Raw genomic sequence first — 26,966 nt, 5'->3', positions numbered from 1 at the left:
CTTAAACCACACTGCTCTTAATCTCACTTCCTCTGAACCACTGATCTAAACCTCCCTTCCAAGATGCCAGTGAACACCTAGCCTGGTATACTGATTATTAAGATACCTTTATAATCGTTTCAATACTTCCCCTTTGCTTGCTTATAAGTAGGTGCAATTGCAGCTTCCATCCAATCTGAAGGTACCATACTAACACTCCGTGATAATCTTATTTTATGAAGCCATTTCAACCTGTCCTTCCCAACATACTTAACCATTTCAGGACTAATTTGATTTATTCCTGCTGCTTTATAACAATATAGTTTATCTACCATCCTTTCCAATTCCTTAAGGGTAATTTCAGCTACATCATTGCTATCTTGACACAAGAGTTGAGAAACAATGGGGGTTGAAAGTAATATATGACACAGCAATGTTGCAGAAAAAATATTGTGTTCTATGACTGAGAAAATTATTCATGAGAATTAATTTGAAGAGTATGATGCTGTACTGCAAGAATGGGCTAAAAATGGCATTGTTAAAGAAAGACATTATGAAGGGGCTAGAGGTAAAGGCTACATTCTACTTCATTGGTGTGTATTTAAGGGCAGTCCAACTATGTGAATTAGGCCCATATTCGGAAGAGGGAATTGTCACTGAATGACTGTATGACAAAGGTTCGAACTTAATTGAACTTATTTGCTCTATTCTGTTCTGGCTTAAAGAGAGGCCAGGGGGTGTGTTCTCGGACATAAGAAAGGCATTCCTACAAGTGTCAGTAAGAAGGTTGATCAATTTCTGTGGTGGGAAGATCATACTCATACGAGCTCCAAGGTCTTTCGTCATCACTGAGTGGATGGGAAAGTAGCACGCATTTTTCAGGGACAGAAGACTCAGTCTCTCCAGTACTGGGGCTGGTAGGTCTTGTCAGAAAGAAATTGCAAAATTCATAACAAACCTGCAACAAGATGAAGTAATTTCTCTATCTTTATCCTCATTGGTTTCTCCTGCCCTGTGTCTCTGATGCCGAAGATTCTGTTGCAAGGTAGTTAGGAGCAGAAAATAAGTTGGGTCACTGAGGTACTATTAAAAACAAAAGGCATCTTCATAAAGTGGAATAAACAATTACCTCAATAGGCTTGTATCGCTATATCGACACGATTTACCTTGGCTGGCTGTAAGGAAGTCTTATTAACTTCATATATTCTGTGATGCTCGTATGTTTATGTTGTAGTTGTATCATCGAGAAGCAAGCAACCCAATGAAATCAGTCTGCAGCTTATATTTGGAAAAAATGGAGGGTAGCACCATTTAAGAGAACTACAACACCTCGACTAGAATTACTTTCCTGACATATTGGTGTATGAATTTTAACCTTTATAAAAGGCAGTCTCAAGCTCGTTGATGTTCACAGCTATCTTTGGACACAGTATTGATATGGGTGAAGAAGGGTGTCTTCATACAAAATAGACTGAAGAAAATACCGACTTTCTCCCACAGAGCAGAGTGGCAGCATTTATGAGGAAGACTTTATCCAACTGATTTGCCTTCACAAGGTTGTAACATGCATGAGTTTTAGAGGAATCCAACTGGTGAAGCTGGGAGAAGAAATGTGGTCTTGCAGAGAATTTGCATGTTAGAAGAGGAAGTTGATCATGAAAGGGATAAGGAAACTGTGACTTATGCTGTCACCCCTAGGTAGCTTCCTAGGTATCTGCAATAATCTTCTTCTATCAAGATGGCCAGAATGGTCACCTGGATGTTGCAGTTTACTAATAACAAAAAAGGAATGCGAGAGAAACTTGTGGGAGACAACGATGGATGAAATACAGGCATCAGGAAGGTTACTCATTTGATTAGATGAAGATATTTCTGGGGGAGAAGGGAATTCCAGCTGGAAGTCACTTTGCATGATATAAGACTGTGAAGGAAATTTGTGAGTAAAAACAAAGATCATTGAAAGGAAAGATAGTGAGGACTTCATGTGTCCTATGGTACTAAAGAGTAAACATCATCTGGTGAAACTTCTAATCCATGAGGAACATGTTAGATCATTACACACTGACACTCGCATATTACTGTTGCACTTGCGAGAAAGATTTTCAGTTATGCAAGGACAAAGGAGCAGCCAGGCCATACTCTCTAGATGTGTGAGATTAAAAACGCCATGAAGCTAAGAAGGCGGATCTTTTTATTGGAATTATCTTCTTTATTTTCATTATTTGAGAAAGTATAATCTCAAATCGAACTGTATTCTGGAACTCTATTGGAAAACAGAATAACAGATGTTGTGGTATTTGAGGTGACAGGTGTAGACCTTGCTGGACTCATGATACTGAAAGTATGTAAAACGGAAGGGGTGGATTATGCCATGTATAGGGCAGTGCACTTGGGAATGGTCAGCAATTTGATAATGAATGGATTTTTACTGGATTAGAAACACCAAAAGTGTCCCCAACAACAATGGAACAAATTTCACTAGTACAGATAATTTATTTTGAATTATCAACTAAAACCACACAGAAAGAGTCCATAATGCAGTGAGTAAAGTGGAGGATTAACCCTCCCACTGCAGGCTGGTGGGGTGGTTGGTGGCAAAATCTGATTCATATAGTAAAGAGAAATTTGAAATGTATCCTCAGGAGAGCTTGACTGTGTTACAAAGAGATGACGAACCTACTGTGTGAGTGTGAAGCCATGGTTAATTCCCGTCCTCTTACCTTCTTGCCTGAGAAGCCTGAAGATCTCAACCAACTTTCACCTTCAAGTATTTTGCAAGTCGATGCCTGCATGGTCTACCGCCTTACATACTCTCAGCAGTAGCAGTCAAACATACACAAGAAAATATAAAGACCAGAACAGTAATAACAAATTAAACCCCTAAACACTTACCTTAAGTAAGACAATTAATTACCCAGAGACCATGCACCAAAATAAACCCTGGCACGCCAATAAACTGCTAATCTAGTATTAAAGAAAACAAGTTTCTCACAGTGAACATAATTTACGTATTTAATTCATTAAGTTAGAATAAAGCCATTACTAGTAGGGGAACGTCCAGCAAAAGAAAAATACCAATAACTAAATTACAATCATTTAAACTTGAAATAAGGCTTTTGGGCATATGCCGTGTCAAGAAAATAAGGTGAAATTCTTTATGCTTTGCAGAGAACTGTGCTCTGCGTCATCAGAATAAGTCTCGACTGTCCACAAGAAAGGCTTCTTAAACAATAAGCTTTTGAATTAGGGGATATAAGAGAAGTGAAAATGGTACGTTCATTCGTCACCAGATGGCCCCCCGGACGTGGTACAGCGCTAGCGTTCGAAGTGGAGGCTTATGGAACCATCATAATCAGCCTAAGATTGTCACATAACTTGTGTACGTAACATATGATATTGACACAATCCTGGAATGAAACATCTGATGAAGAGGAACGTGCGAATTTGGAAAACACCGAGACGAAATAACAATACTGAAGGGACAGGGAAGGGAACTACCTACATAAATTCTTAATGGCTGGCAACCAGGTATTACTTAATTGATAGCCAGTGTCCTTTTTGAAATTGTTAGGATTTTTACGTATTTCCACAGCTTCCCGTATAATCCTGGACATGTAGTGTCTAGTGTGGGTAAGAGCTCGAGCATCTTGGAACATGACATCATGACCCGACGATAGAGCGTGCTCAGCTATTGCTGACTTGTCTGGCTGGTTGAGACGAATATTACGTTCATGTTCTTTGATACGGGTACCAATGGACCGGCATGTTTGGCCGATTTATACCTTACGGCAAGTACAGGGAATTTCGTATACCCCAGGATGTAAAAGTGGGGACAAATTGTCCTTGGCTTTACTCAGACTGTGAGTAATTTTAGTGGCGCTGCCAAACACGGATTTTATATTGTGTTTGCGGAGGACCTAGCCAATTCAATCCGTGGTGTTGTGAATGTAAGGCAATTAGGCAATTCCCTTCACTTCTTCCCTCTGTGAGCTTTGCTTGGTCATTTCTCTGGGATGCAGGGCTCTATGAATATGCAAATCGCTGTAACCATTATCTTTGAGCGCGACTTTGAGCGTGTTCACCTCCACCTGGATATTTGGTGGCTCACAAATTCGTCTCGCCCTCTTGGCGAGTGTCGTGATAATGCCTTGTTTTTGTGCAGGATGGTAGTGAGAGTCTGCATGAAGATAGCGATTTGTGTGCCTAGGATTACGACAGACGGTTATGTCCTAAGGAGCCATCCGGTTTCTTTTTTACTAGAACATCCATGAAAGGAAGGCATCCGTCCGACTCTATCTCCATAGTGAATTTAATTGAAGGATGTTGCTGATTTAGGTGGTTTAGAAATAGATGAAGTTTCTCAGGACCTTCAGCCCAGACCACAAATGCCTCATCAACATACCTCCACTATATCATTGGTCTGTCAGGTGCCGAAGCAATAGCCTCATCCTCAAAATGCTCCATAATGGACTCAGTCTCCCTAGAGATGTTTCACTTACACCTGCTGTTAAGCAACAGGAATTGTGGTTGAATTTCGATCGCATTACTGCTATACAGGCCGAACGAAATTTCAACCGAGCGTCATTCAGACAGAAATCTAAGTCCCTTCGACTAGCTCAGAAACAGACGGTCTCCCGCACGAACTAGTAAAAGTCATCAATCTTTCCAAGAAATCCCTGGACGAGAACCAAACGGCAGTTCTAGCTAGGGGTCTTAATTTCGCTGTCGCTTCCTCTAAGATTCCCACTGAGGAGTTAATTACTTCCTTTGAGGCAGCCATCCAAAAAGTACCTGCGGATGAGGCTGAGGAGTTAAGACAGAAATGTGTGAGACTCATAAGGTCTGCTGTTGTACGCTCACCCAATTTAACAAGAGGTGAGAGGAGAGCTCTGAAGGAACTTAGAGGTGATTCCGAACGGACCATTCCCTCATCCGATAAGGGTAATGCGACAGTGGTTATGGACATTGACTAGTATAAGATCTCTGCTATATTGTCAGAGCCTGTTTACAGATTGAGCTCACGTGACCCCAGCACTCGTGTGTCCAACGCCAACGTGAAGCTCTTAAGGCAATTTTCAAATCCACAAGAGGGGGCTAAACATCTGTCTCCGGGGGATGCAGTGCCACCTAGAATATATGGACTGCCTAAGATCCATAAAAATGATGTTCCCCTCAAACCTGTTGTTAATGCGATAGTTTCTCCTACGTATGCTATGGCTAAATACCTAAGCAAATTTCTTCAGCCACACATAGGACGAACCCAATCATACATCAGGGACACTCAGTATTTCGTCAACAAGCTGTCAACCATAACCCTTCAACCGAATGCACTTTTGGTGAGTTTCGATGTGGAGTCCTTGTTCACTAAAGTGCCGATTGAATCGGTCATGTCTCTCATTAAGCACCTGTTCCCTAAGGACATTACTAAGCTATTTTAACATTGCATGATTTCCAGCTATTTCTTGTTGTATGGGAATTTCAACGAACAGACGGACGGAGTGGCTGTGGGAAGTCCACTTTCGCCCATAGTGGCTAATTTCCTTATGGAGCATTTCGAGGATGAAGCTATTGCTTCGGCACCTGTCAAACCTATGATGATATGGTGATGCATTTGTGGTCTGGCCTGAAGGTCCTGAGAAATTTCATCTATTTCTAGACCACCTAAATCAGCAACATCCTTCAATTAAATTCACTACGGAGATGGAGTCGGACGGATAGCTTCCTTTCATGGACGTTTTAGTAAAAAAGAAACCGGACTGCTCCTTAGGACATACCGTCTATCGTAAGCCTAGCCACACAAATCGCTACTTTCATGCAGATTCTCACCACCATTTAGCACAAGAACAAGGCATTCTCACGACACTCGCCAAGAGGGCGAGACGAATTTGTGAGCCACCAAATATCCAGGTGGAGGTGAACACGCTCAAGGGTAAAGATTACAGCGATTTGCAGATTTACAGAGCCCTGCATCCCAGAGAAACGACAAAGCAAAGCTCACAGAGGGAAGAAGTGAAGGGAACTGCCTACTTTTCTTACATTCACAACACCACACATCGAATTGCCAAGGTCCTCCGCAAACACCATATAAAAACCGTATTTGGCACTGCCACTAAAATTGCTCACAGTCTGGGTAAAACCAAGGACAAATTGTCTCCACTTTACATCCAGGGGTATACGAAATTCCCTGTACTTGGCGTAAGGTATACATCGGCCAAACATGCCGGTCCATTGGTACCCGTATCAAGGAAAAAGAACGTAATATTCGTCTCAACCGGCAAGACAAATCAGCATTAACTGAGCACGCTGTATCGTCGGGTCATGATGTCATGTTCCAAGATGCTCGAGCTCTTACCCACACTAGACACTACAGGTCCAGGATTATACAGGAAGCTGTGGAAATACGTAAAAATCCTAACAATTTCAACAAGGACACTGGCTATCAATTAAGTAATACCTGGTTGCCAGCCATTAGGAATTTACGTAGGTAGTTCCCTTCCCTGTCCCTTCACTATTGTTATTTCGTCTCGGTGTTTTCCAAATTCACACGTTCCTCTTCACCAGATGATTCATTCCAGGCTTGTGACAATATCATATGTTACGTACACAAGTTATGTGACAATCTTAGGCTGATTATGATGGTTCCGTCAGCTTCCGCTTCGAATACTAGCGCTGTACCACGTCTGGGGAGCCATCTGTTGACGAATGAACGTACCATTTCCACTTCTATTATAACGTCTAAATTCAAAAGCTCGTTGTTTAAGAAGCCTTTCTCGTGGAAAGTCAAGATTTCTCCGGATGACGCAGAGCACAGTTCTCTGCAAAACGTAAAGAATTTCACCTTATTTTCTTGACCTGGCATAAGCCCAAAAGTCTTATATTTTGTCTATAAGTATAGGCCCTGAAAGCATCAAGGGCAACATTACAATCAATTATATCTAGTGATTAGAATCTTAACGTACCGGCCGAGAAATAATATTAAATGATACATTTGCATAATTCCAAACAACCAAAAAACTCTTGTGAAATTATTAACATGTTTCATGCATCTCGTCTTCTAGTAATGTATTCTTCTGACAAGATTTCATTAACTTATCCAAACATTTCATTAATCTAAGAACATCTAGGCAGAATATACGATCACCACGTAGATTCCCCACGGCCTCCAGTAATTGCCTCACAGATCAGAAAATGACTGGGCTTAAGCTGACAGACGGCCAGACAATAAGCACCAGAGAGGAAGAGGAATAAATAAAATTACTTAAAAGCAAGGATAGCTAGACGGATATCACCAAGAAACAGGACAAAATTCGCACAGATCATTAAAAATCACAACTCCGCAAAAACAACGTTAAACAATGACTATCACCATCGCAACAATTACTATGGTGATGTAAACACGCCAAGAGACCTTAGCCACCACCAAAACACGAACCAGAACAACAATGCTCCAACAAGCAAGGTATCAGGAGAATAAAGAAAAAACACGCAAATTACCAGATCAAATTACATAAGGTGAAACAGAAGTTAACATGAAATAAAAACCAAACAAGAGACTGGTACCCAAGGAAAATCTCGAATAGTTTTTAAAAGTTTTGCACAGGGTAGTTTCATTGAATTGCCCAATAGTATTAATCTGTGAATTATTTCATTTAATTCCACCTTTTCCAAACAGCACCATGATATTGCTTGCTTTTCACTAAGGAAGTTCATAATTTGAACAATGGTTACATACTCAATGTGACTCACATAGATAGGCCACACACTTTTTTAAGAAACAGTTTGGAGGTATTAACAAGTACAATTTGGAAATCCAAATTAGTGAAAACCAAGGTAACTTAAAAAGAATAGTAGGATGACTTAACAAATTCAAAACCCATGACGAGTCCAAAGACGTATGAATTTCAACTCATCCTTCTTCACGCAGCCAGAAGCAGATGCAAGATTGAAATGAAGAAGAGACTTACATGCTGTGTTGGAGTTTGTAGAAACATGCTAGTATCCATTACTCACATAATGGAATTCTCTTGTAGTTACTAAATTCATAATAAAAATTAAGGATGTTCTCCCAAGTTAAATAAAGCAGCCCTAAGGACTAAATCCTTTATGCAGAATTCGGTTATACCATATCGATATGGTAGATCGGAAACCGATCCAGAAGAAAGAATGAAACACGTCTTCTCTTCACCTTACTCCAGGGATTACTCATGACATTGCACACCTACAATTAATAGTAGCACATGGTGGGGTTGTGGACCTCATAGTTTACAAATTATTAGTTTATAAAAACGACAAAACAGTTTGAAATCGCTGTCAAAATCCTAGTGGAAACCCATCACATCAAAATGGTCAGGAGGAGAGCGGGAGCAAACATTTTGAGAGAAACCAAGCCTGAATTAACCTGCAGGCGAAAAGCCTGTGATAAGGAGAAAAAACACCTTAAATTTAAGGCTTCAGAAATAGCAGCATTCTTAATATCTTCTCAATCTAGCGGTCCCTTTCTTCATTATTGTTTCATAATGTTGGCTGGTGTTTTGCCTTATTATAGAGGGGTCGGAAGGGCCAGCATGAAACTCCAACAAGGAAGGCCCAAGCGCTGTGATTGGCCAAAGAAGGAGAGAGGAGAGAGAAAGACTCGCTTTCAATGTAACACCACAACTTAGGGCAAAAGATTATACTAAATGTAAGTTTAAGAATTACAGAAGAAAACGTTAAAGGAATATATGACCATAGCCACAATGACAAAGATGATACCAAATAAATAATGTGAGCAAAGCCATGCAGGAAGTAACAGTGGAATACAATGCAGAAACAATTTCCGAATGATAGTAATTTCTGCAGCATGAACGCTGTTTCAAAAATATGGTTGAGAAGAGCTATAAACACATCACCAACATGACAATGGGAATACTAGATTTAGATCAACTGGATTCTGTGAACTTATCAAGGAGATTTTGATTTCTGCTACAGTTGCAACAAGATTTTGAGAAGAGTACCTAAGTCAGTTGATCCAGAAGCAGAATAAGATGTCTACAACCACTGGAGAAGGGGATGTGGTGCTGGTTGCAGCCGATGGGAAGAACTGGATCGACTGGCCATTAACACGGGTGCTGGATGTGTACCGTGGGAAAGAGTTGGAAGAGTTGTGAGGTTGAAAACATCGTCAGGTGAGGTGACTTGTCCACATCAGTGACTTCTGACAATGCGAAGGAGGATGCTGACAGCTCTCCCAGTAGTTTTCACTCGCATGACCAGTCAGACACATCAGACTCCTCAAAGAGGTATTATGACAACATGTCTATTGGTTCATGTGAATTTAAAAACTGATTGAATCTAAGTGATTTACAATAAATGTGAAGTTCCTTTCAGGTAGAAAGAAAGTTTCTCACAGGCTATGAACTTTAGGAATTAAGACTGTAAGAAATTCTCAAAAGATATCTCCCTCATTAATCCTCCTATCAAAATAGTGTTCATGAGCAGAAAGTTTTACAAACAGATTTCCAGTAAGGTTGGTAGATTTCAAACAAAGTTGGCCATGTATAATTTTTGGGAGAGTAAAATCATTGTTTCAGTCTTCATATAAATCCCCAGTCAATTCATGGATGTTGAAATGATATTGAACCTAAACAATATCCATGGAGAAGAGGATTCGAAATGCTGGTTCAAATACATAAAGTAGTTTTTCAGCTACAAGAACTCAAGCAACAACAAAAAGAAAGGCAAAACCCCAAAGCTAAAAAAAATATTTAGGTACAATTATTACACCTGAAATGGATAATTATAAGAAAATGCTGCCAAAATCCTATCTTACTATATATAAAAATGGATGTATGTGTGTATGTGTGTAAATGACACATCTCCTCCTAAACCACTGGAGTAATTTCAATCAAATTTTGAAACTTATTCTTTGCTATCTGGAGACGAGCACTGTGGGGGTAAGCCACCTCTAGTCCCCTTAGGAGCGGGGGGTTAGGGGGGTCAGGTAAAAAAATAATCGAATATAGTGACGGATCCATAGTTATTGGGGTCGCTGACGTGAATAGTAACACTCCCGATTTTTTAAGTCAATTTGCTGCTCCCGTTTGGGAGGGGGGCGAGGGGGGATTTATATATAATTAAACGAAAATAGTGTCGAATACATAGTTTTCGGGGTCGTCGAGGTGAATTGTACACTCCGGATTTTTAGTATCAGGAGACAACACACAGGGGATAAGACAGCACAGGAAAACTTAGGGGCGGGGGGCAAGGGGGTCAGATATACAAATTAACGAAAACTGTGTCGAATTCATACTTTTCGGGGTCGCTGAGATGAATAGTGACAATTCAGGTTTTTTAAAGTCCAAGTTTAGCCCCCGTTGGGGGGTGAGCGGGGAGTGATATATAGAAATAAACGAAAATAGTGTCGAATACATAGTTTTCGGGGTCGCCGAGGTGAATTGTACACTTCGGATTTTTAGTATCAGGAGATAAACTACGTGTGGGGTAAGACAGCACAGGAACCCTTAGGGGCGGGGGGTGAGGGGGGTCAGATATAGAAATTAACGAAAATAGTGTCGAATCCATACTTTTCGGGGTCGCTGGGATGAATAGTGACACTCCGGTTTTTTAGTATCAGGAGACAAACCACGTGGGGGTAATAAACCCCAAGAAACCTTCGGGGCAGGGGGTCAAGGGGGCTCAGATACAAAAATCATCAAAAGTAGTGTTGAATCCATACTTTTCGTGGTCGTTGAAATGAATAGTCACACTCGGGAATTTTTTAAGCCCAAGTTCAGCCCCCCTTCGTAGTAGGGGGCGATGGGAGAGTGATATATGAAAATAATCGAAAAGAGTGTCGAATCCATAGTTGTCGGGGTCGCTGAGATGAATAGTGAGACTCCAGATATTTTATAAGTTCATCTCCCTTTGAGGTGGTGGGCGAGGGAGGAGTGATAAATGAAATTAATCGAAAATAGTGTCGAATGCATAGTTTTCGATTTCGACCAGGTGAATTGTACACTTCGAAATTTTAGTATCAGGAGACAAACCACGTGGGGGTAGGACACTCCAGGAACCCTTAGGGGCGGAGAGCGAGATATAAAAAATCATCGAAAGTAGTATCGAATCCATACTTTTCGGGGTCGCTGAGATAAATAATGGCACTCCGGAATTTTTTAAAGTTCAGCCACCTTCGTGGTGGGTGGCAATTGGAGAGTGATATTTAAAAATAAACGAAAATAATGTTGAATCCATAGCTGTCGGGGTCGCTGAGATGAATGGTGAGACCCCGGATATTTTACAAGTCCAAGTTCATCCCCCTTTCTAGTGGGGGGTGAGGGGGATTCAGATTTAAAAATAATCAAAAATAGTGTCGAAGCCATAGATTTCGGGGTCGCTGAGATGAATAGTAAAACTCCCGATTTTGCAAAATTCAAAGTTTAACCCCCTTTAGGGGCGAGGGGGAGTGAGATATAATAATAATCGAATATACTGCCTAATCCATAGTTTTCCGGGTCGCTGAAATGAATAGTAACATTCCGGATTTTTAAAGTACAGCTTCAGTCCCCTTTGGCATAGAGGGTGAGAAAGGGTGAAAAAATAAATTGTCAAAAATGCCCCCCTTTGGCATAGAGGGTGAGAAAGGGTGAAAAAACAAACTGTTAAGAATGCCCAAGGTAATAGACGTGTGTATGTTCCAGTATGACTTTCAAGTATGACTTACTACCTGGAAAACATACACTGACTGACAGTGACAATGCAACACCAAGGAGGAGTGGTTCGAAAGGGATGAAAGTTGGGGAAAAACAGAGACGGCACGGATGAATAATTGATGTTTATTTCAAACCGATATGCAGGTTACACAATGCGAACGGCATCGACTCAGTAGGATGTAGGACCACCGCGAGCGGCGATGCACGCAGAAACACGTCGAGGTACAGAGTCAATAAGAGTGCAGATGGTGTCCTGAGGGATGGTTCTCCATTCTCTGTCAACCATTTGCCACAGTTGGTCGTCCGTACGACGCTGGGGCAGAGTTTGCAAACGGCGTCCAATGAGATCCCACACGTGTTCGATTGGTGAGAGATCCGGAGAGTGCGCTGGCCACGGAAGCATCTGTACACCTCGTAGAGCCTGTTGGGAGATGCGAGCAGTGTGTGGGCGGGCATTATCCTGCTGAAACAGAGCATTGGGCAGCCCCTGAAGGTACGGGAGTGCCACCGGCCGCAGCACATGCTGCACGTAGCGGTGGGCATTTAACGTGCCTTGAATACGCACTAGAGGTGACGTGGAATCATACGCAATAGCGCCCCAAACTATGATGCCGCGTTGTCTAGCGGTAAGGCGCTCCACAGTTACTGCCGGATTTGACCTTTCTCCACGCCGACGCCACACTCGTCTGCGGTGACTATCACTGACAGAACAGAAGCGTGACTCATCGGAGAACACGACGTTCCGCCATTCCCTCATCTAAGTCGCTCTAGCCCGGCACCATGCCAGGCGTGCACGTCTATGCTGTGGAGTCAATGGTAGTCTTCTGAGCGGACGCCGGGAGTGCAGGCCTCCTTCAAACAATCGACGGGATATTGTTCTGGTCGATATTGGAACAGCCAGGGTGTCTTGCACATGCTGAAGAATGGCGGTTGACGTGGCGTGCGGGGCTGCCACCGCTTGGCGGCGGATGCGCCGATCCTCGCGTGCTGACGTCACTCGGGCTGCGCCTGGACCCCTAGCACGTGCCACATGTCCCTGCGCCAACCATCTTCGCCACAGGCGCTGCACCGTGGACACATCCCTATGGGTATCGGCTGCAATTTGACGAAGCGACCAACCTGCCCTTCTCAGCCCGATCACCATACCCCTCGTAAAGTCGTCTGTCTGCTGGAAATGCCTCCGTTGACGGCGGCCTGGCATTCTTAGCTATACACGTGTCCTGTGGCACACGACAACACGTTCTACAATGACTGTCGGCTGAGAAATCACGGTACGAAGTGGGCCATTCGCCAACGCCGTGTCCCATTTATCGTTCGCTACGTGCGCAGCACAGCGGCGCATTTCACATCATGAGCATACCTCAGTGACGTCAGTCTACCCTGCAATTGGCATAAAGTTCTGACCACTCCTTCTTGGTGTTGCTTTTGCTCTGTCAGTCAGTGTACTATGGGAGTAAGACGCCCCTAGAACCACTTCGGAAGCGGGTGAAATATATAATCCATATTAATAAACTGAAGTCAGTTCGGCGCGATCTATATATACTGTACTATATATATAAATTAAGGCATAAAAATGAAAACAGGCGTGAATTAATGAGATCATTCTAGGCATCCTAGAAACTTAAATCTTGGTACCAGACAACCTGATGACTTCAGGATCCATAGAAAAATCTAAAATTCTCAAAATTCTCTGAGAGGGACACGTTGGGAATTTCAAATCTGCATAAGAACACAGTCGGTGATATTTATCCTGAACGATAACCTATAGGTTTCATGGGCTTAAACGTTTCATGAAAGTCCTAATTTTTAACCCTCTCCCCCATATCAAGTTGGCAGCACAATCTCCCAGACGAGTTAGAAAATAGAAATTTAGCAAAATTATAGCTTTTTGCCTGTAACCGATGGAAAATTTGCGAGATGTTTAAAAATTTTATTTTTTTACCCCCAAAAAATATCGAAATATGGAGGCAATTTTAATGACGGTGCAGACCTTCCTTTCGAGGTATTTGGTGGCTAAACGGTAAGTCGAATCACAAAACGGATGGCACAATCTCCGTTCAATTTGGAGTGATCTACAACTTTGGTCCTACGACTTTTTGTCGTATCTCTATCCCTTATGTTAAATTTCTTTCTATTTCTGGATTTACCTAAATTTTGCACTTTGTACACGTATAATTGATGGTTTGATTCACTCATAGGAAAAATGAGATCATCAAATTCTACACGAATATTGGCCCACCCAGCCAAATTCTATGTTTGAAGCTGTCGCATAAGTATCTAAAAAGTAATTCACTGTGTGAAAACCTTACATAAATTTCACCCTATTCAACGTTTCTAAAATAATCTTGCCTTTAAATAGATGAGATACGAGGAAATATCATAGGGCCAGCCATTTAGATAGCTAAATGAGGCCAGAGTCGTATTTTTATACAATCCGTTTTTCAATATGAATGCACCGTTTATCAGCAGTTATTCTGTAAATGATGGTGAACATGCATATACTTCCGCATGTCGATCTACATTTATTAATTTAAGTCGATTTGTAGCGATCTAGAAAGGGGTGTGTCTTACATTGTAATTAATACTTTACAAATCAATAGTGACTCTCAGCAGGAGGGCGTCTGCTGTTATAATCAGTACTCTTCACATCGATTTAAACTAGCAATAGGAATGGGATAGTTCTCCAACGCCTGTGTACCATTGTATTGCATAATTCCCTTCCTGATTTGACTAGCAGAAGGCAAGTGAGCGTGCATTCTTTTAAAACTCTTTCACCTGATTCTCTTTATCATTAGATATAGGTGGCCCCGATTATAAACAAATTTACCCATCAAAATGTGACTGACGTTACGCATAGTGAATTGTGGCAGACAAGTGGAGCTGTCGTTATCATCACAACTCTACAACTCGCACTTCACATCGGAAACAACGTCTGCGGACCTCCCTATCCTTTTTCTCGGATAACGCCGAGCCACGAGCAAATGGATTAACATAATTTAATCAAAGTCGGTATATAGAGTCGGAGAATAAGAAATACAGTCTAAGTTATAAACAATTGTATTCGCTCTGTATGAAATTGTAGTTTAGGGGAAGGCGCATAAAATTAAATTTTTAAATACCTATGTTATTGGTCCTATCGAAAAGTACTACATAACACAAGTTATAGATAATACGATTTCCGACCATTTATGTTTTATTCAATTTTACCGTACCTCTATTTCAGAATCGGAAGAAAACTAAATGTGAAGGCCTACAATATTGAAAGCGCATAATATTTATCAACAATAACATTACATTGACCATTGTTTGTGGTGATGTTCTTTGTCTCTTATGCTGCCGCTCAACTCCGATAGATGGGATTACTGCTGCGTACCAAGTATAACAAGTCTGACTGAATATTGACAGGAAATAGCTGGGAAGTTAAAAAAAAATTCTTTAGCATGTCATTCCTCTGGTTCATGCATTTTCTGATACCGTACTGCTGGTACGTAACTCACTGGTTCATCATAGTATTCCAATTATTCGATCCCTACTCTGACGCAGTTTTGAATGAGCAGTGTGCACTCTTAAGGCAGAGGATCATGTAGTATTAGTATTAGTAGTAGTAGTAGTAGTAGTAGTAGTAGTAGTAGTAGTAGTAGTAGTAGTATGACCTGGTCTAGAATTACAATTTAGACATATTCGAAATTATAGCACCATAATTCACTAAATAACTCAAATTTCAACCCTGAGAAGAGCCGTTTCCTAAAAAGAGCTCCTTCCTCTTCACTTTTATTCAATTCTACATTCATTTTATTCCCTCCAAGTCAGATAGATTTTTTCCGCCACCAGTGTAGTGAATTTAGATTTCCCGACTCATCGGGTACTCCTAGGAAGCAGATTAGTAAAGGGGCATAGTTTATGCCCTGGGACTCTCCACTATTCGACCCCGCCCCCGAAAAAAGACTAAGAGTGTTCACGGATCACAGCTGTCTGCGGCCTGGTCATTCCAGCTCTGGAACTTTGGACTGTCAGGTCGGCAGCATAGTACTGTTCGTTAAAAGTAAGAAAATGTGTTTTTCATTTGATCGAGTATTTCATGTGAAATCATTGCTTATACTCGCACCATTCCTACTGACGTCATTGTAATGACCTATGTTCATTTCAGTTGGGAAAAATACTAAGACAGTCTTTCTGAGGATGTAAAAAGGCAGGTGGAGAGACAAGTGTCTGCCATTACAATTCAATTCCCCAACCTGATTTTGACTAATGGTAGGCAAGTGGGCCTACCATTACAATGAAAATTCCCTAACGCAGTCGTCATATGAAAAAAGACGTTTGATGATTTCTCCGTCGCGTTTCTAGGGTAACGTTAAGAGGTGGTGGTAGTGATTATTGTTTTAAGACTAAGTACAACTGGGCAACCATCCTCTATATAATACTAATCAGAGAGAAAAAATGGAAGGGGTCGGACACTTCGAAAATTGAAGGTATCGGCCAAAGGAAGGCAAGGGCCACGAACGGCATGAAAATGAAAGAATCCCTAAGCCTCCATACGTAATACCGTCAGGGTCTGAAAAGAACAAGAGTTGACCAAGGGAGGTCGGATAGGATAGATGAAAGTGAGGAGGCTGGCACAAGTAAGTGGAAGCAATGCCAGGACTCAGCTAGCACCCCATGGTCGCCAACCCACGCTCCAAAGTTCAGAGCCCCTGGGGCCCCGTTTGGTCGCCTCCTACGACAGGCAGGGTATACCATGTGTGTTATTCTACTGCACCCATCCACAGGGGGATAACGTTAAGAGCTATGCAATTTAATACAGTCTTGCTCACAACGTGTACTCTACCTAACCTACAATTCTTTATCCAATGTAGAATTCCGTAGCAAAGCACGGGTACATCAGCTAGTAATCAATATATACACACAGAGTTGTTACAATTTTTTATTATATAGATTACAGTCATTACTAATATGCATGGCTTATTATTCCATGGACTAGAATGATGCAGCTTTCCATGTTAATTTATCCTGCCCTAAGAGTTTGTTCTCTAACTACTGCAGTGTTTTCCCCAGAAATTTTGTCAGCCGGGTATCAGGAATGAGTGGCCTGGCGGGGAATACTACGTATTAAAATGGATATGAAAAAAAAAATTATATTTATTCCCCTCAGGGCATTCATATTAACAGACAGGTAACAGTAAATGCAAAACTGAACTTTTGTAATACTAATACACCGAACAAGACAATAGAGGATTTTGAACGTCTAGTGTTCTACTGCTCATTCATTATCATTCAATAATGGGGATTACCATTCCATTGCTGTGGAGTGCCATATGGGTTTGTGACATCATGCAAAACAGCTAAACATTTAAACTGCGATGTAATTATGGTGAAAATAATGATTGACCATTTAACTAAACAGTTTTACAGTATGTAATTAGTGCATATCTAGGTTATATTAGCTGGGTGGTCTTTAAACAGGGCAGGACACTGCACGCATTAGAGAGGTCTTGGAGAGAGCATGGTATTGAAATTATATTTACTACAATTCTTTTATCACATTAATATCATGGCCTCCACTATCACTCTAAATCTCTGGATTTGCTCCTAAACTAAACAAATGAAATCCTGCAGGAATTTCTTTCTAACAATAATAAGGTTGTTATAACATTCCTTCAGATGTGGTAGATTTCATAGAATATTAATACAGCTGTTGCAGTACCTACACCCAGTGTTGTAATATTATGTTGGAAAAAGAGGTGGTCAACTATTTTGCCATTAAGTGGTTCTTAAATGCAGTATAAGGTGACTTTTCACTTCAATGGAGTATTTAACAATCTCACTATCCACATGAGCCCTTTTAATTCCTCACCCTAACAGGGATTAAGTATAGTATACTCTTAGATTTATCCATCTGTGCAAACTCTAAAGCAAAACTTGAGGAAGCCTTAGGAGTATAGTGACAGTCGAAAATCCAGTTATCAAAGTTGACCATCAGTGTTATAACATATTTTCAATCAGGAGGAAAGATGAGTAAAAATCAATAATGAGCAAGCTCCCCATACAAACGTTAATTTAAATCTGTTGGTGCCAAAGAAGATAATATAGATTTATCAATACTGCATTAATGGACTCGATCAGCTCATGACTTTACGTGAAAAGGAACCGACCAGTCACAATCAGTAATTTTATCATGAACATTAATCTAAATGTCACTGTAGTAGTTCTGCCAAATAAAGAAAAAGTCTACAGCTCTGATAGGATCCCAAATCAGCCCTAAGTTTCAGATACTGATATCTCAAACTCACTGGAAATCTTACCAAGGTCTTGTAGGTAAGATAAAGGTGCTTATTGTCTACTTAATAGGGCATGCTCAGTTAATTTACACTGAAAATAATTAGTGTTACGTAAACAATCATTAAACTATCCATGGGGAAAGATAATGAATACACAGTTCAAATGCCAACAACTATCCACTATTTCCAATAACAATGAATAACATCCAGCATATAATATACTTTGGGTGATGGTTTAGACTGCCCTGTCGATATATTATCAGTTTCTAATTTTGTACAATTATTTCACTCGTACATGTTTCGGGAGCCCCAACTCCTTTCATCAGCAATTTCTACACCATAAATCAATATTCCCCATATCTTAAGATCTAACATTATTCAGTTAAACATAAGTCATAATCAATATATAACATTGTTTTTAACACATACACACATAATCACCATTTCTTCATGATATTTGTTGTAATGAAACACTTTAAAACATAATAGAACACTTTAGAACACTTATAAAAAGTTCAGCTGGTTATTCGTATGTTATTAATTATATTAAAATATGTATTAAAACGTCGGATTGCTTCCTTAGAAAAATCAATCAGTGATAAAACGTTTCTTGTTACTATTTGTTCTGTTATAGCTCACTTAGCATAGGCCTATTAAAAAATTAACAATTATACAACAAAAGTTAACATTTTTGCCTTGTTATTGTTAGAACTCTTTCTAGAATGAACTGGTTTACCACTGAATTGACTCCTTAAGATTTAAACGTGTAATTCATTACACCATGTCAGATGTAATCTTGCTATCTTGGGCTGGAATTTCGAAGGAGCAGATCAAACCTCCTGTTATGTCCTTGAATTCATGGCTATTACTTGCTGTTCTTATTGTAAATTATCGAAGCATAGGAGGAGTACCTGCTCACCGGCCTAACACATATTGATTCTATGTCATGTAAACTAGCTTTAGAGATTTTGAAACACTAAGGTGACGGATATTGTTCGCGCAAGAGGCTAATGTATTTGAGCACCTTTAATACCATCACGGTGATAAAGGATTTAATATACCAGTTTGAAACCTGAAGGCAAGCCCTCCACAACCTGAGCTACTCAGACTGCCATTCTTCATGACAAGAGCTACAAAGCAATGAGAGATGAAGAGAAACCCACTTCTCCTTCAAATCCTAAAGAATGAACTCAGTTTTCAGACATGATGTGCCAAATAAAAGGTCCATAACTGTAAATTCAGCATTTATGTAATCACAAAAAATATATTTAGTCAATCTGAGATTAGTATACAAATATATATATATATATATATATATATATATCTGCCTTAAGAATAGACAGCAAGATACTCATTAATCTCCTGAACATCAGATAAAAGTAGAATTATGTAACCAGTCAAACTCAGACAACTGCTAAGGGTTTACGAGGATGGTTTGAAAAGTTGTCAGAATCACCGCTAGATGTCAGTGCTAGAGAAACGAGGTTCCCGCGCAATAATCACACATCCTTTGTGAGTGAACATGTGGGGCGTCAGTGCTCTAGCTGCAGGAGTGTGGTAGTGATGACTCCTTGTTATTGTTCCCGCGTAGTTATGTATAACAATGGAAAAAACTGAGATTCGAGCAGTGATTAAATACTTTATAAAGAAAGGTATGAAAGCAAAGGAAATTCATGCCGACTTTCAGAACACACTGGGGGACTCTGCTCCTTCATTTTCAACTGTTGCCAAGTGTACCAGCGAGTTTAAATTTGGTCGGGAGAGCTTGGATGATGATCCGCGTAGTGGACGGCCAAAAAGTGTTACGGCCCCAGAATTTATCGCAAAAGTGCATAAAATGGTCATGGACGATCGTTGACTGAAAGTGCGGGAGATTGCTGAAGTTGTAGGGATGTCTTCTGAACGGGTACATTATATTTTAACCGAAGAATTGGGTATGAAAAAATTATCTGCAAGATGGGTGCCGCGGCTCTTGACATTGGACAATAAACGCACCAGATTGGAAATGTCCAAACAAAGTCTGGCCCGTTTTAAGTGCAACCAACAAGATTTTTTGCGCCAGTTTGCGACTACAGATGAAACTTGGGTCCAATACTATACCCCAGAGACAAAACAGCAGTCAAAGCAGTGGAAACATGCTGATTCACCACCACCAAAGAAAGCAAAGGCAGTGCGTTCGGCCGGAAAGGTCATGGCCTCAGTTTTCTTTGATGCAATAGGCATTCTGCTGATAGATTATCTTCCTACTGGCCAAAAAATTATGGGGCAATACTATGCAAACCTCCCAGACAAACTACAGGAAAAGATACGCGAAACAAGGCCTGGTTTGACAAGGAAAAAGGTCATCTTTCATCAGGACAACACTCCGCCGCACACAACTGTTATTGCCATGGCAAAACTTCATGAACTGGGGTACGAATTGTTGCCACATGCACCTTATTCACCTGATTTGGCACCATCAGACTTTCATCTATTCCCCATGCTGAAAATTTTCCTCAGTGGATGGAGATTTTCTACAAGGGAAGAAATGACAGCCGAATTGGAGAGGTAGTTTGCAGGCCTGGAGGAATCTCATTTTCGAGATGGGATCAAGGCATTGGAACATCGCTGGACCAAATGCATTAGTCTACAGGGAGACTATGATGAAAAATAAAAGCAGTTCTACCGAGGCAAGATACTTAATTCTAGTACATTCCGAGAACTTTTCAAAGCACCTACGTAATTGTAATAACTATAAAGTTACCTGGAATGAACTTACGCATGAAGTATTTGATGTTTCCTCAAGGCAGATTGGTTCCTCTTTGATCTTCACTTCCAAGTCCATTTTAAATAGTGTGCGAAGGTATAGACAGTTTTGGGATGTAGATTATTTCCACAGAACTTACACTGAAACATAGCAACAAACAATATTATTGCTGTTTTGTAGTCAAGTCTGTAGTTTTAGATGACTGTTGATATTGTCCTCATAGCCACAGGACCTTCAGTTTTACCTGGAAACTGAACTTCAGAAATAAACATTTTCAATTAAAGAACACTCCACACCCACAGAATGGGAGTAATTTGCAAACCCTTTGTGAAAAGCCTGTGACTATGGAACTTACGTATCACCCACTACAAGGGGAGTCTAATGACTGGTTTGATGCACCTCCCCATACAGCCCTATCCTGTTGTACACTGCAGATGTACTTTAACCTGTTAATTACATTTTGTCCTCTATACCACAACTAATCTTTTTTTATGATTTTTATATCACACTGATACAGATAGAACTTATGGCATTATGGCTAGGACTGGGAAGCAAGTGACTGTGGCCTTGAGTAAGGTACAGTCTCAGTATTTCTTTGGTGCTAAAATAAGAAAACATAGAAAAATGTATTTAGGGCTGCGACTTCCTTCCCACTCCTAGCCCTTTCCCATCTCATTGTTACCATTAGTCCTAAATATGTCAGTGCTATGTAAAGCCAATTTTATTTAAAAAAGAAATTCTACAACCAAACCTTCAAACAATTGACTTTTTGCTCTACTTAGAGGGCAAATGATCCGCTTTCAGCCATTGTGAAGACACAATACCCACACCCTGTCCCTCTGCTAGCTCTATCGGCTGTGTACATTTTGCACTGCTCAATATAAACCTAACTGTCTTAACACTACAGTCCAGCGGTGATTCAGATACAATATAAAGTTTGAAAGTCACTATTAGGAATGTTCTGATAAAGTTCATTCAGTTTAGTTCACAATCCACAAACCTTTCGATAGTAAGTGGTGAGCCCTGTCTTATTCATCACACTTACAAATTATGTACATTATCCTGGATGTTAATGACAATACTGGGTAAGCCCTGTGTCTTATGTATATTAATAAGCCAATTTCTAACATAGATACTGCCCCCATTTTTCCCGAGCTAAGCCCAGCCATCGAGCGAGGAATCCCAAGGTGGACCGTTCGATCGTTGGCTATCACTTTCTAGAGGCATTTAAGGGTTGTTAAGGATTGATGACCAAGCAGGATAAAAAGAAATATTAAAACAACACTCTGACATTTATTCACATAAGCAGACAAATAACAAAATATTCTTGATGATATTTTTCTTTTAACATAACAGAGCTTTCATAATATCGGATTTCTTCCTCGATTTAGAGTGACACGTGTTCATATCTCCAGCTCTACTGTGCTGTAAATGAAACCAAAGAAGTAATTAGGCCACTTGCCTTTTCAAACCAAACATTTGACTGAAAGAACTAAATAAATTAACATGTGTTCAAAGTTTCACCAATTTAAAGTCGTCTCAACACGTGGTTTTTACAATGTACACAACTGAATTAGTCATTTACAGTATTTAATGTTGATTAATGACACTAACATGAACTTCAGTAGCAAAGGAAATTGTTTCCAAAATTCTCAAAATTAATTAATTATTATCTTGATTATTATTATTATTATTATTATTTTATCATTCAATTAACCTGTTTCATTGTCACACGATCGTGTTCTTATTAATTCTCCACCGCATCATTTACCTAATGTTCATCATTAGCATTTCAGAGTAATGATTTTTAATTAATTATAAATGACTTATTTTCACAATGTTTCAAAGCAATCATGCGGCTGACAAATTTCTACCTTTGATCTTTGCATTTCATTTCTATTCAAATTAATCTTAAAGTATTTCAGATTTTTAGAAATTTTACATTACCAACGTGTGAGCTAGTTAAATAAATTCTGTTTACAAATCGAGTGCCTTCACAAAGTAACGAGATGATCTTTCCTTTTAAATCTCGCTAATTAAAAAAAAATTAAATTCCTTCCTAGTCTTCCTTGACTTAATTTAATTAAACTTTCCCTTAAGGGCATGAAATTATTTCCTAAGGCAACACACAACGATGAATGTGATCCGCGTCACAGCGAGTGCGCGACCAGATCAAAATTAAATGAAATCAACATGGCACAAGAGAAATATACACATTTACACACACACATTCACACTTAGGGAAACACGTTTTTATGTACACTATTTACATCGAATCCTGATTTGGCAATTTTATTTATGATTTTTATCGATGGTCGGGACGCGTAATGTCTAGCAGAATAATCCGTGTACAGAAATTCTCCTACATTTATGGTGGCTAGTGATCGAAGTCATGGGTATCACTTGGTAGAAACACATTTCACATATCAGAGCAAGTTCACCTAATTCATGAGATTATAATGGAAGATTCTAGTAAAATCCATAAGCACTACCATCATGTGGGCTACAGGTTGAATTTACCGCAAGCGTGAGCCTTACTCGCATTATTTTTACTTCCTACCTGTGAAATACACTCGCAAACACGTGCTCCACTAATTATGATCTATCTTGCGCTCCAAATACACAAGAATAAATCAATATCACCACTAATTCATCATTTACTCAATTATGCAACAAATATCCCTCAGGATAGGCCATATTCCAGACCCTTCATGAACAGAGCACATTCCATCTCACATTTAGGAACTCTACAGTAGTTTTATGGCTCACGAGCGTTTACGTCTGTTTTACCCGATCTTTAGTCAATATTATTATTATTTAAGTGATTATTGCATCTACTGATTCTCCTGGAATGTCGTAAAATTAGATGACTTCATCATAAAAACAACAAGTGATTTTAAAAGACACTAGGTTCGACCCTATTCACTCAAGATGTACACGCAAATTTTCCGTCCGGTAACTTTCAATATTACAAAGAAAGTAGATTTATCGTGTGGTCAGTGATTATTAAACATGAAACTCCTTAAGCATGGGAAGTCATTCAAAGACAACCTACATGTCTACTCTAATAGATTCCAAAATTTCATTCACACGTACCTAGTCTACCACGACACCTTAAGAAGTAGGAAAATGAAATATTTCTAACTACAGCAAACTGATAGATCTACGACTTAAGAAGAAAGACCTCTAGTTGTACAAAAGATATGACAGATAAATTAAATTAAAAAGGTACTCAAGTTTTTGTAGAGTTCGATTCCCGTCGACAGTCAGTTATTTCAGCATACTCCGGCCAGTCTCCTTCCCATTACCAGAGACGCCTTACATTTTTACAGCTCCATGGAGGCTCCGCGATGGATGTCCCTCGATGAAATGATGTTGGTAATTGCGGAATTCTTCATCTTGAGGTGTTCAATTCCAAGACGTCTTCCGTTGATTGCTGGTCACAAGCTGTAACTGAGATGACAAAATTAAGTATTTTGCACAAGCACACGCAGAATATAAACAGCTCGTCTACACTGTCACACTTAACTTGGCTCCTAGGCGTTTTTATTCCACAGAATTCACTAATTATCAGACTAAATTCTGGTAGAACGGGCGTCGACTTGACTTGAAAATTTTCCTTCCACGTGGTCCGGTAATGTGATGTCTCACACAGCGAACAAGCATTAAGAAGAGCATAAAGAGCATTAAGAGAGCAATTCACTCGAAGTAAGGCCTTTTATCTAATTAGCCCAGGGAGGCGTGTTCTTCAGCGAGAACGGTAATTGGCTGATGATCTCCTTTAATTTGCGCAGACTATTCCAGAAACAAGCTGGGTCGCGCGTGCGAAGGCAGTCACGTGGTTTGCTATAACCTTGGCACAGTCTTGCCGATGACGTATCGCACCCCTCTGCATGACAAAAAAAACTCGTTCTCAGCTCGCCACGACTTCCCAAGTGATGTGTTGCGGCTTCATGCAGACAATAAAATTTTTGCTTTCCACTTGTTAGAATATTCGTAAGATCGCCAATTTTCACAGGGACAATACAGGCATACTTCTTTTCTCAACGCACAGTCCTCACCTGGGCTAGCAGCCCCTAAAAGAACTAGCATACAATATGTTGAATTCAGTAGCAGTTTAGCCAGATTCCTTATTGATCATACAATTTATTTGATAGAGAAGAGCCTGGTACATTGGCAACTTTATCCAAAAAGTTTCAACCACTACTGATTGTGTTTGTTACAACAAACAGTTCTGAATTGGCTATGAACTCCTTCAAAACTATCTTAATGAGCAAACATGAATCAGAATGCTTCCAGGACTGATCGTTAATAATGGTTTGTTGGAACTAGTAAATGGCATTTTTGAACCGTATCAATGAATTGTTACAAAACTTTTAATGATGGACGATGGAAGACCTCACTTTTCCAATGAGAAGGACTGCATGTATAGTACGCGCACCTTTTAGTGATACATGCACACCCTAGTGTTGAATCGGTCGACCACCGTTATCTTCGAGATTCGTATTGGCAACCTTTGAAACACAAACTATGTATTGCTTATGCATCACTGTGCGACATCTGGCCTACACTTTGCATACTAATACTGTTGTTGTTTACACAGCAAAGCCATACTGTAGAATTCGTGCTAGGAACAAGATTCGCATAGAGAAATGTTATATAATGTTAAATAATGTATGATACTGTTGATGTAAGATAAATGTTTAGAAAATTCATATCGATCTATCATATTATCGATTGAATTCAGATTTCATTTTCCATTCAATTGGCAGTATAACCGGAACCGGGAGACCTCCCTCCTTACTCCTCGCCCCCGTACAAATTAATATCGCTAAAAGCTGCGCGGACTATAGTCATACCAATTATTGATCAACTCAAATGTGCATGTATAAAACATGCAGTCGCTGGTATTGAACGCAAACTGATGGAACTGGCTCTGAAATGTTTCTGAATTTAGTTTCAACAGCATGAATTCAGAAACCACGTTCAGAACCAGTTCTGAATTTCTGTTGGACCAGTACGTATAGGCTACTACTGCGCATGAGTAGGTTATTCAGAATCAATTCGGTACCATGTTGGAACAAATTTGCATGTATATCACTAAGAATAGTAGCTGGGATATATTGAATGTAGACAGCCTACAGTCGGCTGAAAAACAGAATGATCTGCCGCTTACCTTATTTACTATCACGTAACGTACAATACTAAGTTCTTTGTGGATATGTACAAGATTGAGACTCCTTTGGACACGGTGTAAAACGTATACTCTTCAATTACCTGATGTAGAAAATCTTAAGAGAAACAGCACAATCCACAGAATAAACCTGCACAAGCAGCCGCAATATATCCGAGATGCACAGTACTAAACAAATTAATTGAACTTTAAATAACGACAAGCCAACCACTTCGAAAACAATTCGGAAAACCGAATAGGGCTTCTCACAAATTTATAACCAGGGCGTCGTTCCTCGACCGTATAGATACACACCCGGTATAACTCACTTATCTCCAGTTAACTACTGCACATGGATAGAAGTCATCCGGGACAACCAAGACCAACCATTACACTCAGACCACAGGACAGAATATACATGGCATTAGTACCAAAAGAGAGACGGGAGACGATTGGGTTGTGTTGGCTCGTTCATGAACTAACTAGTTCATTTGAACGACTCTTTTACTTGAACTGGTACGAGTTCGTTCAAATATCTTGAAAGAGGTCGTTCACGCGAGCATTCAGCATGTTGGAGGCACCGCCGTCTCGATCCTCCTATACTGCCTGCTCTATGCGAGCCTTTTTGCGACTACGCTGCGACAAAATTTCTCCGCTAGATGGCAGACATAGACGCACAATGTTCTAAACTTATTCTAATGACGACACTATGCAGTATGGTCATATGTTCACTGAAGCTCGTAAATTACATCAGTAATATTAAATACCGGCAAAATTACCTGTATGAAGTTGCAGTTGGCCTCTTCATGCACAATTTAAACATTTCCCTGGACGAAGGCTTGGAGTGGTACCGTACTTTTTGTGTTCTTGCCTACGCAATATAAACAAATAGAGGTCTTACGAACTTGATTAGGATAATATCACTAACAGTTTGCTGATATTATTTGACCTCACACTGTAAAAAACACATTCTGAAAGGTTTTCTTTGCTGGTTGTTTTACGTCGCACCGACACAGATAGGTCTTATGGCGACGATGGGATAGGAAAGGCCTAGGAATGGGAAGGAAGCGGCCTTGTCCTTAATAAAGGTACAGCCCCAGAATTTG

At 40.1% G+C, this 26,966-nt stretch overlaps 1 protein-coding gene across 1 annotated transcript in view; it reads right to left on the bottom strand.

The window, feature by feature from the left end:
• LOC137502904 (uncharacterized) overlaps nt 1–20,826 on the bottom strand; it is a 78,190-nt gene extending 57,364 nt beyond the window's left edge. The window contains exon 1 of the mRNA XM_068230095.1: nt 20,700–20,826. Within this exon, the coding sequence (XP_068086196.1) occupies nt 20,700–20,765 (66 nt within the window). The 5' untranslated portion in view covers nt 20,766–20,826. The remainder of the gene's footprint in view (nt 1–20,699) is intronic.
• Between the last annotated feature and the right edge of the window lie 6,140 nt (nt 20,827–26,966).

Source organism: Anabrus simplex, chromosome 13 (assembly GCF_040414725.1).
Source record: "Anabrus simplex isolate iqAnaSimp1 chromosome 13, ASM4041472v1, whole genome shotgun sequence".
In the NCBI taxonomy this organism is placed as follows: Eukaryota; Metazoa; Arthropoda; class Insecta; order Orthoptera; family Tettigoniidae; genus Anabrus; species Anabrus simplex.
The sequence above is the reverse complement of the archived record's forward strand: the minus strand, read 5'-3'. Positions and strand labels throughout refer to the sequence as shown.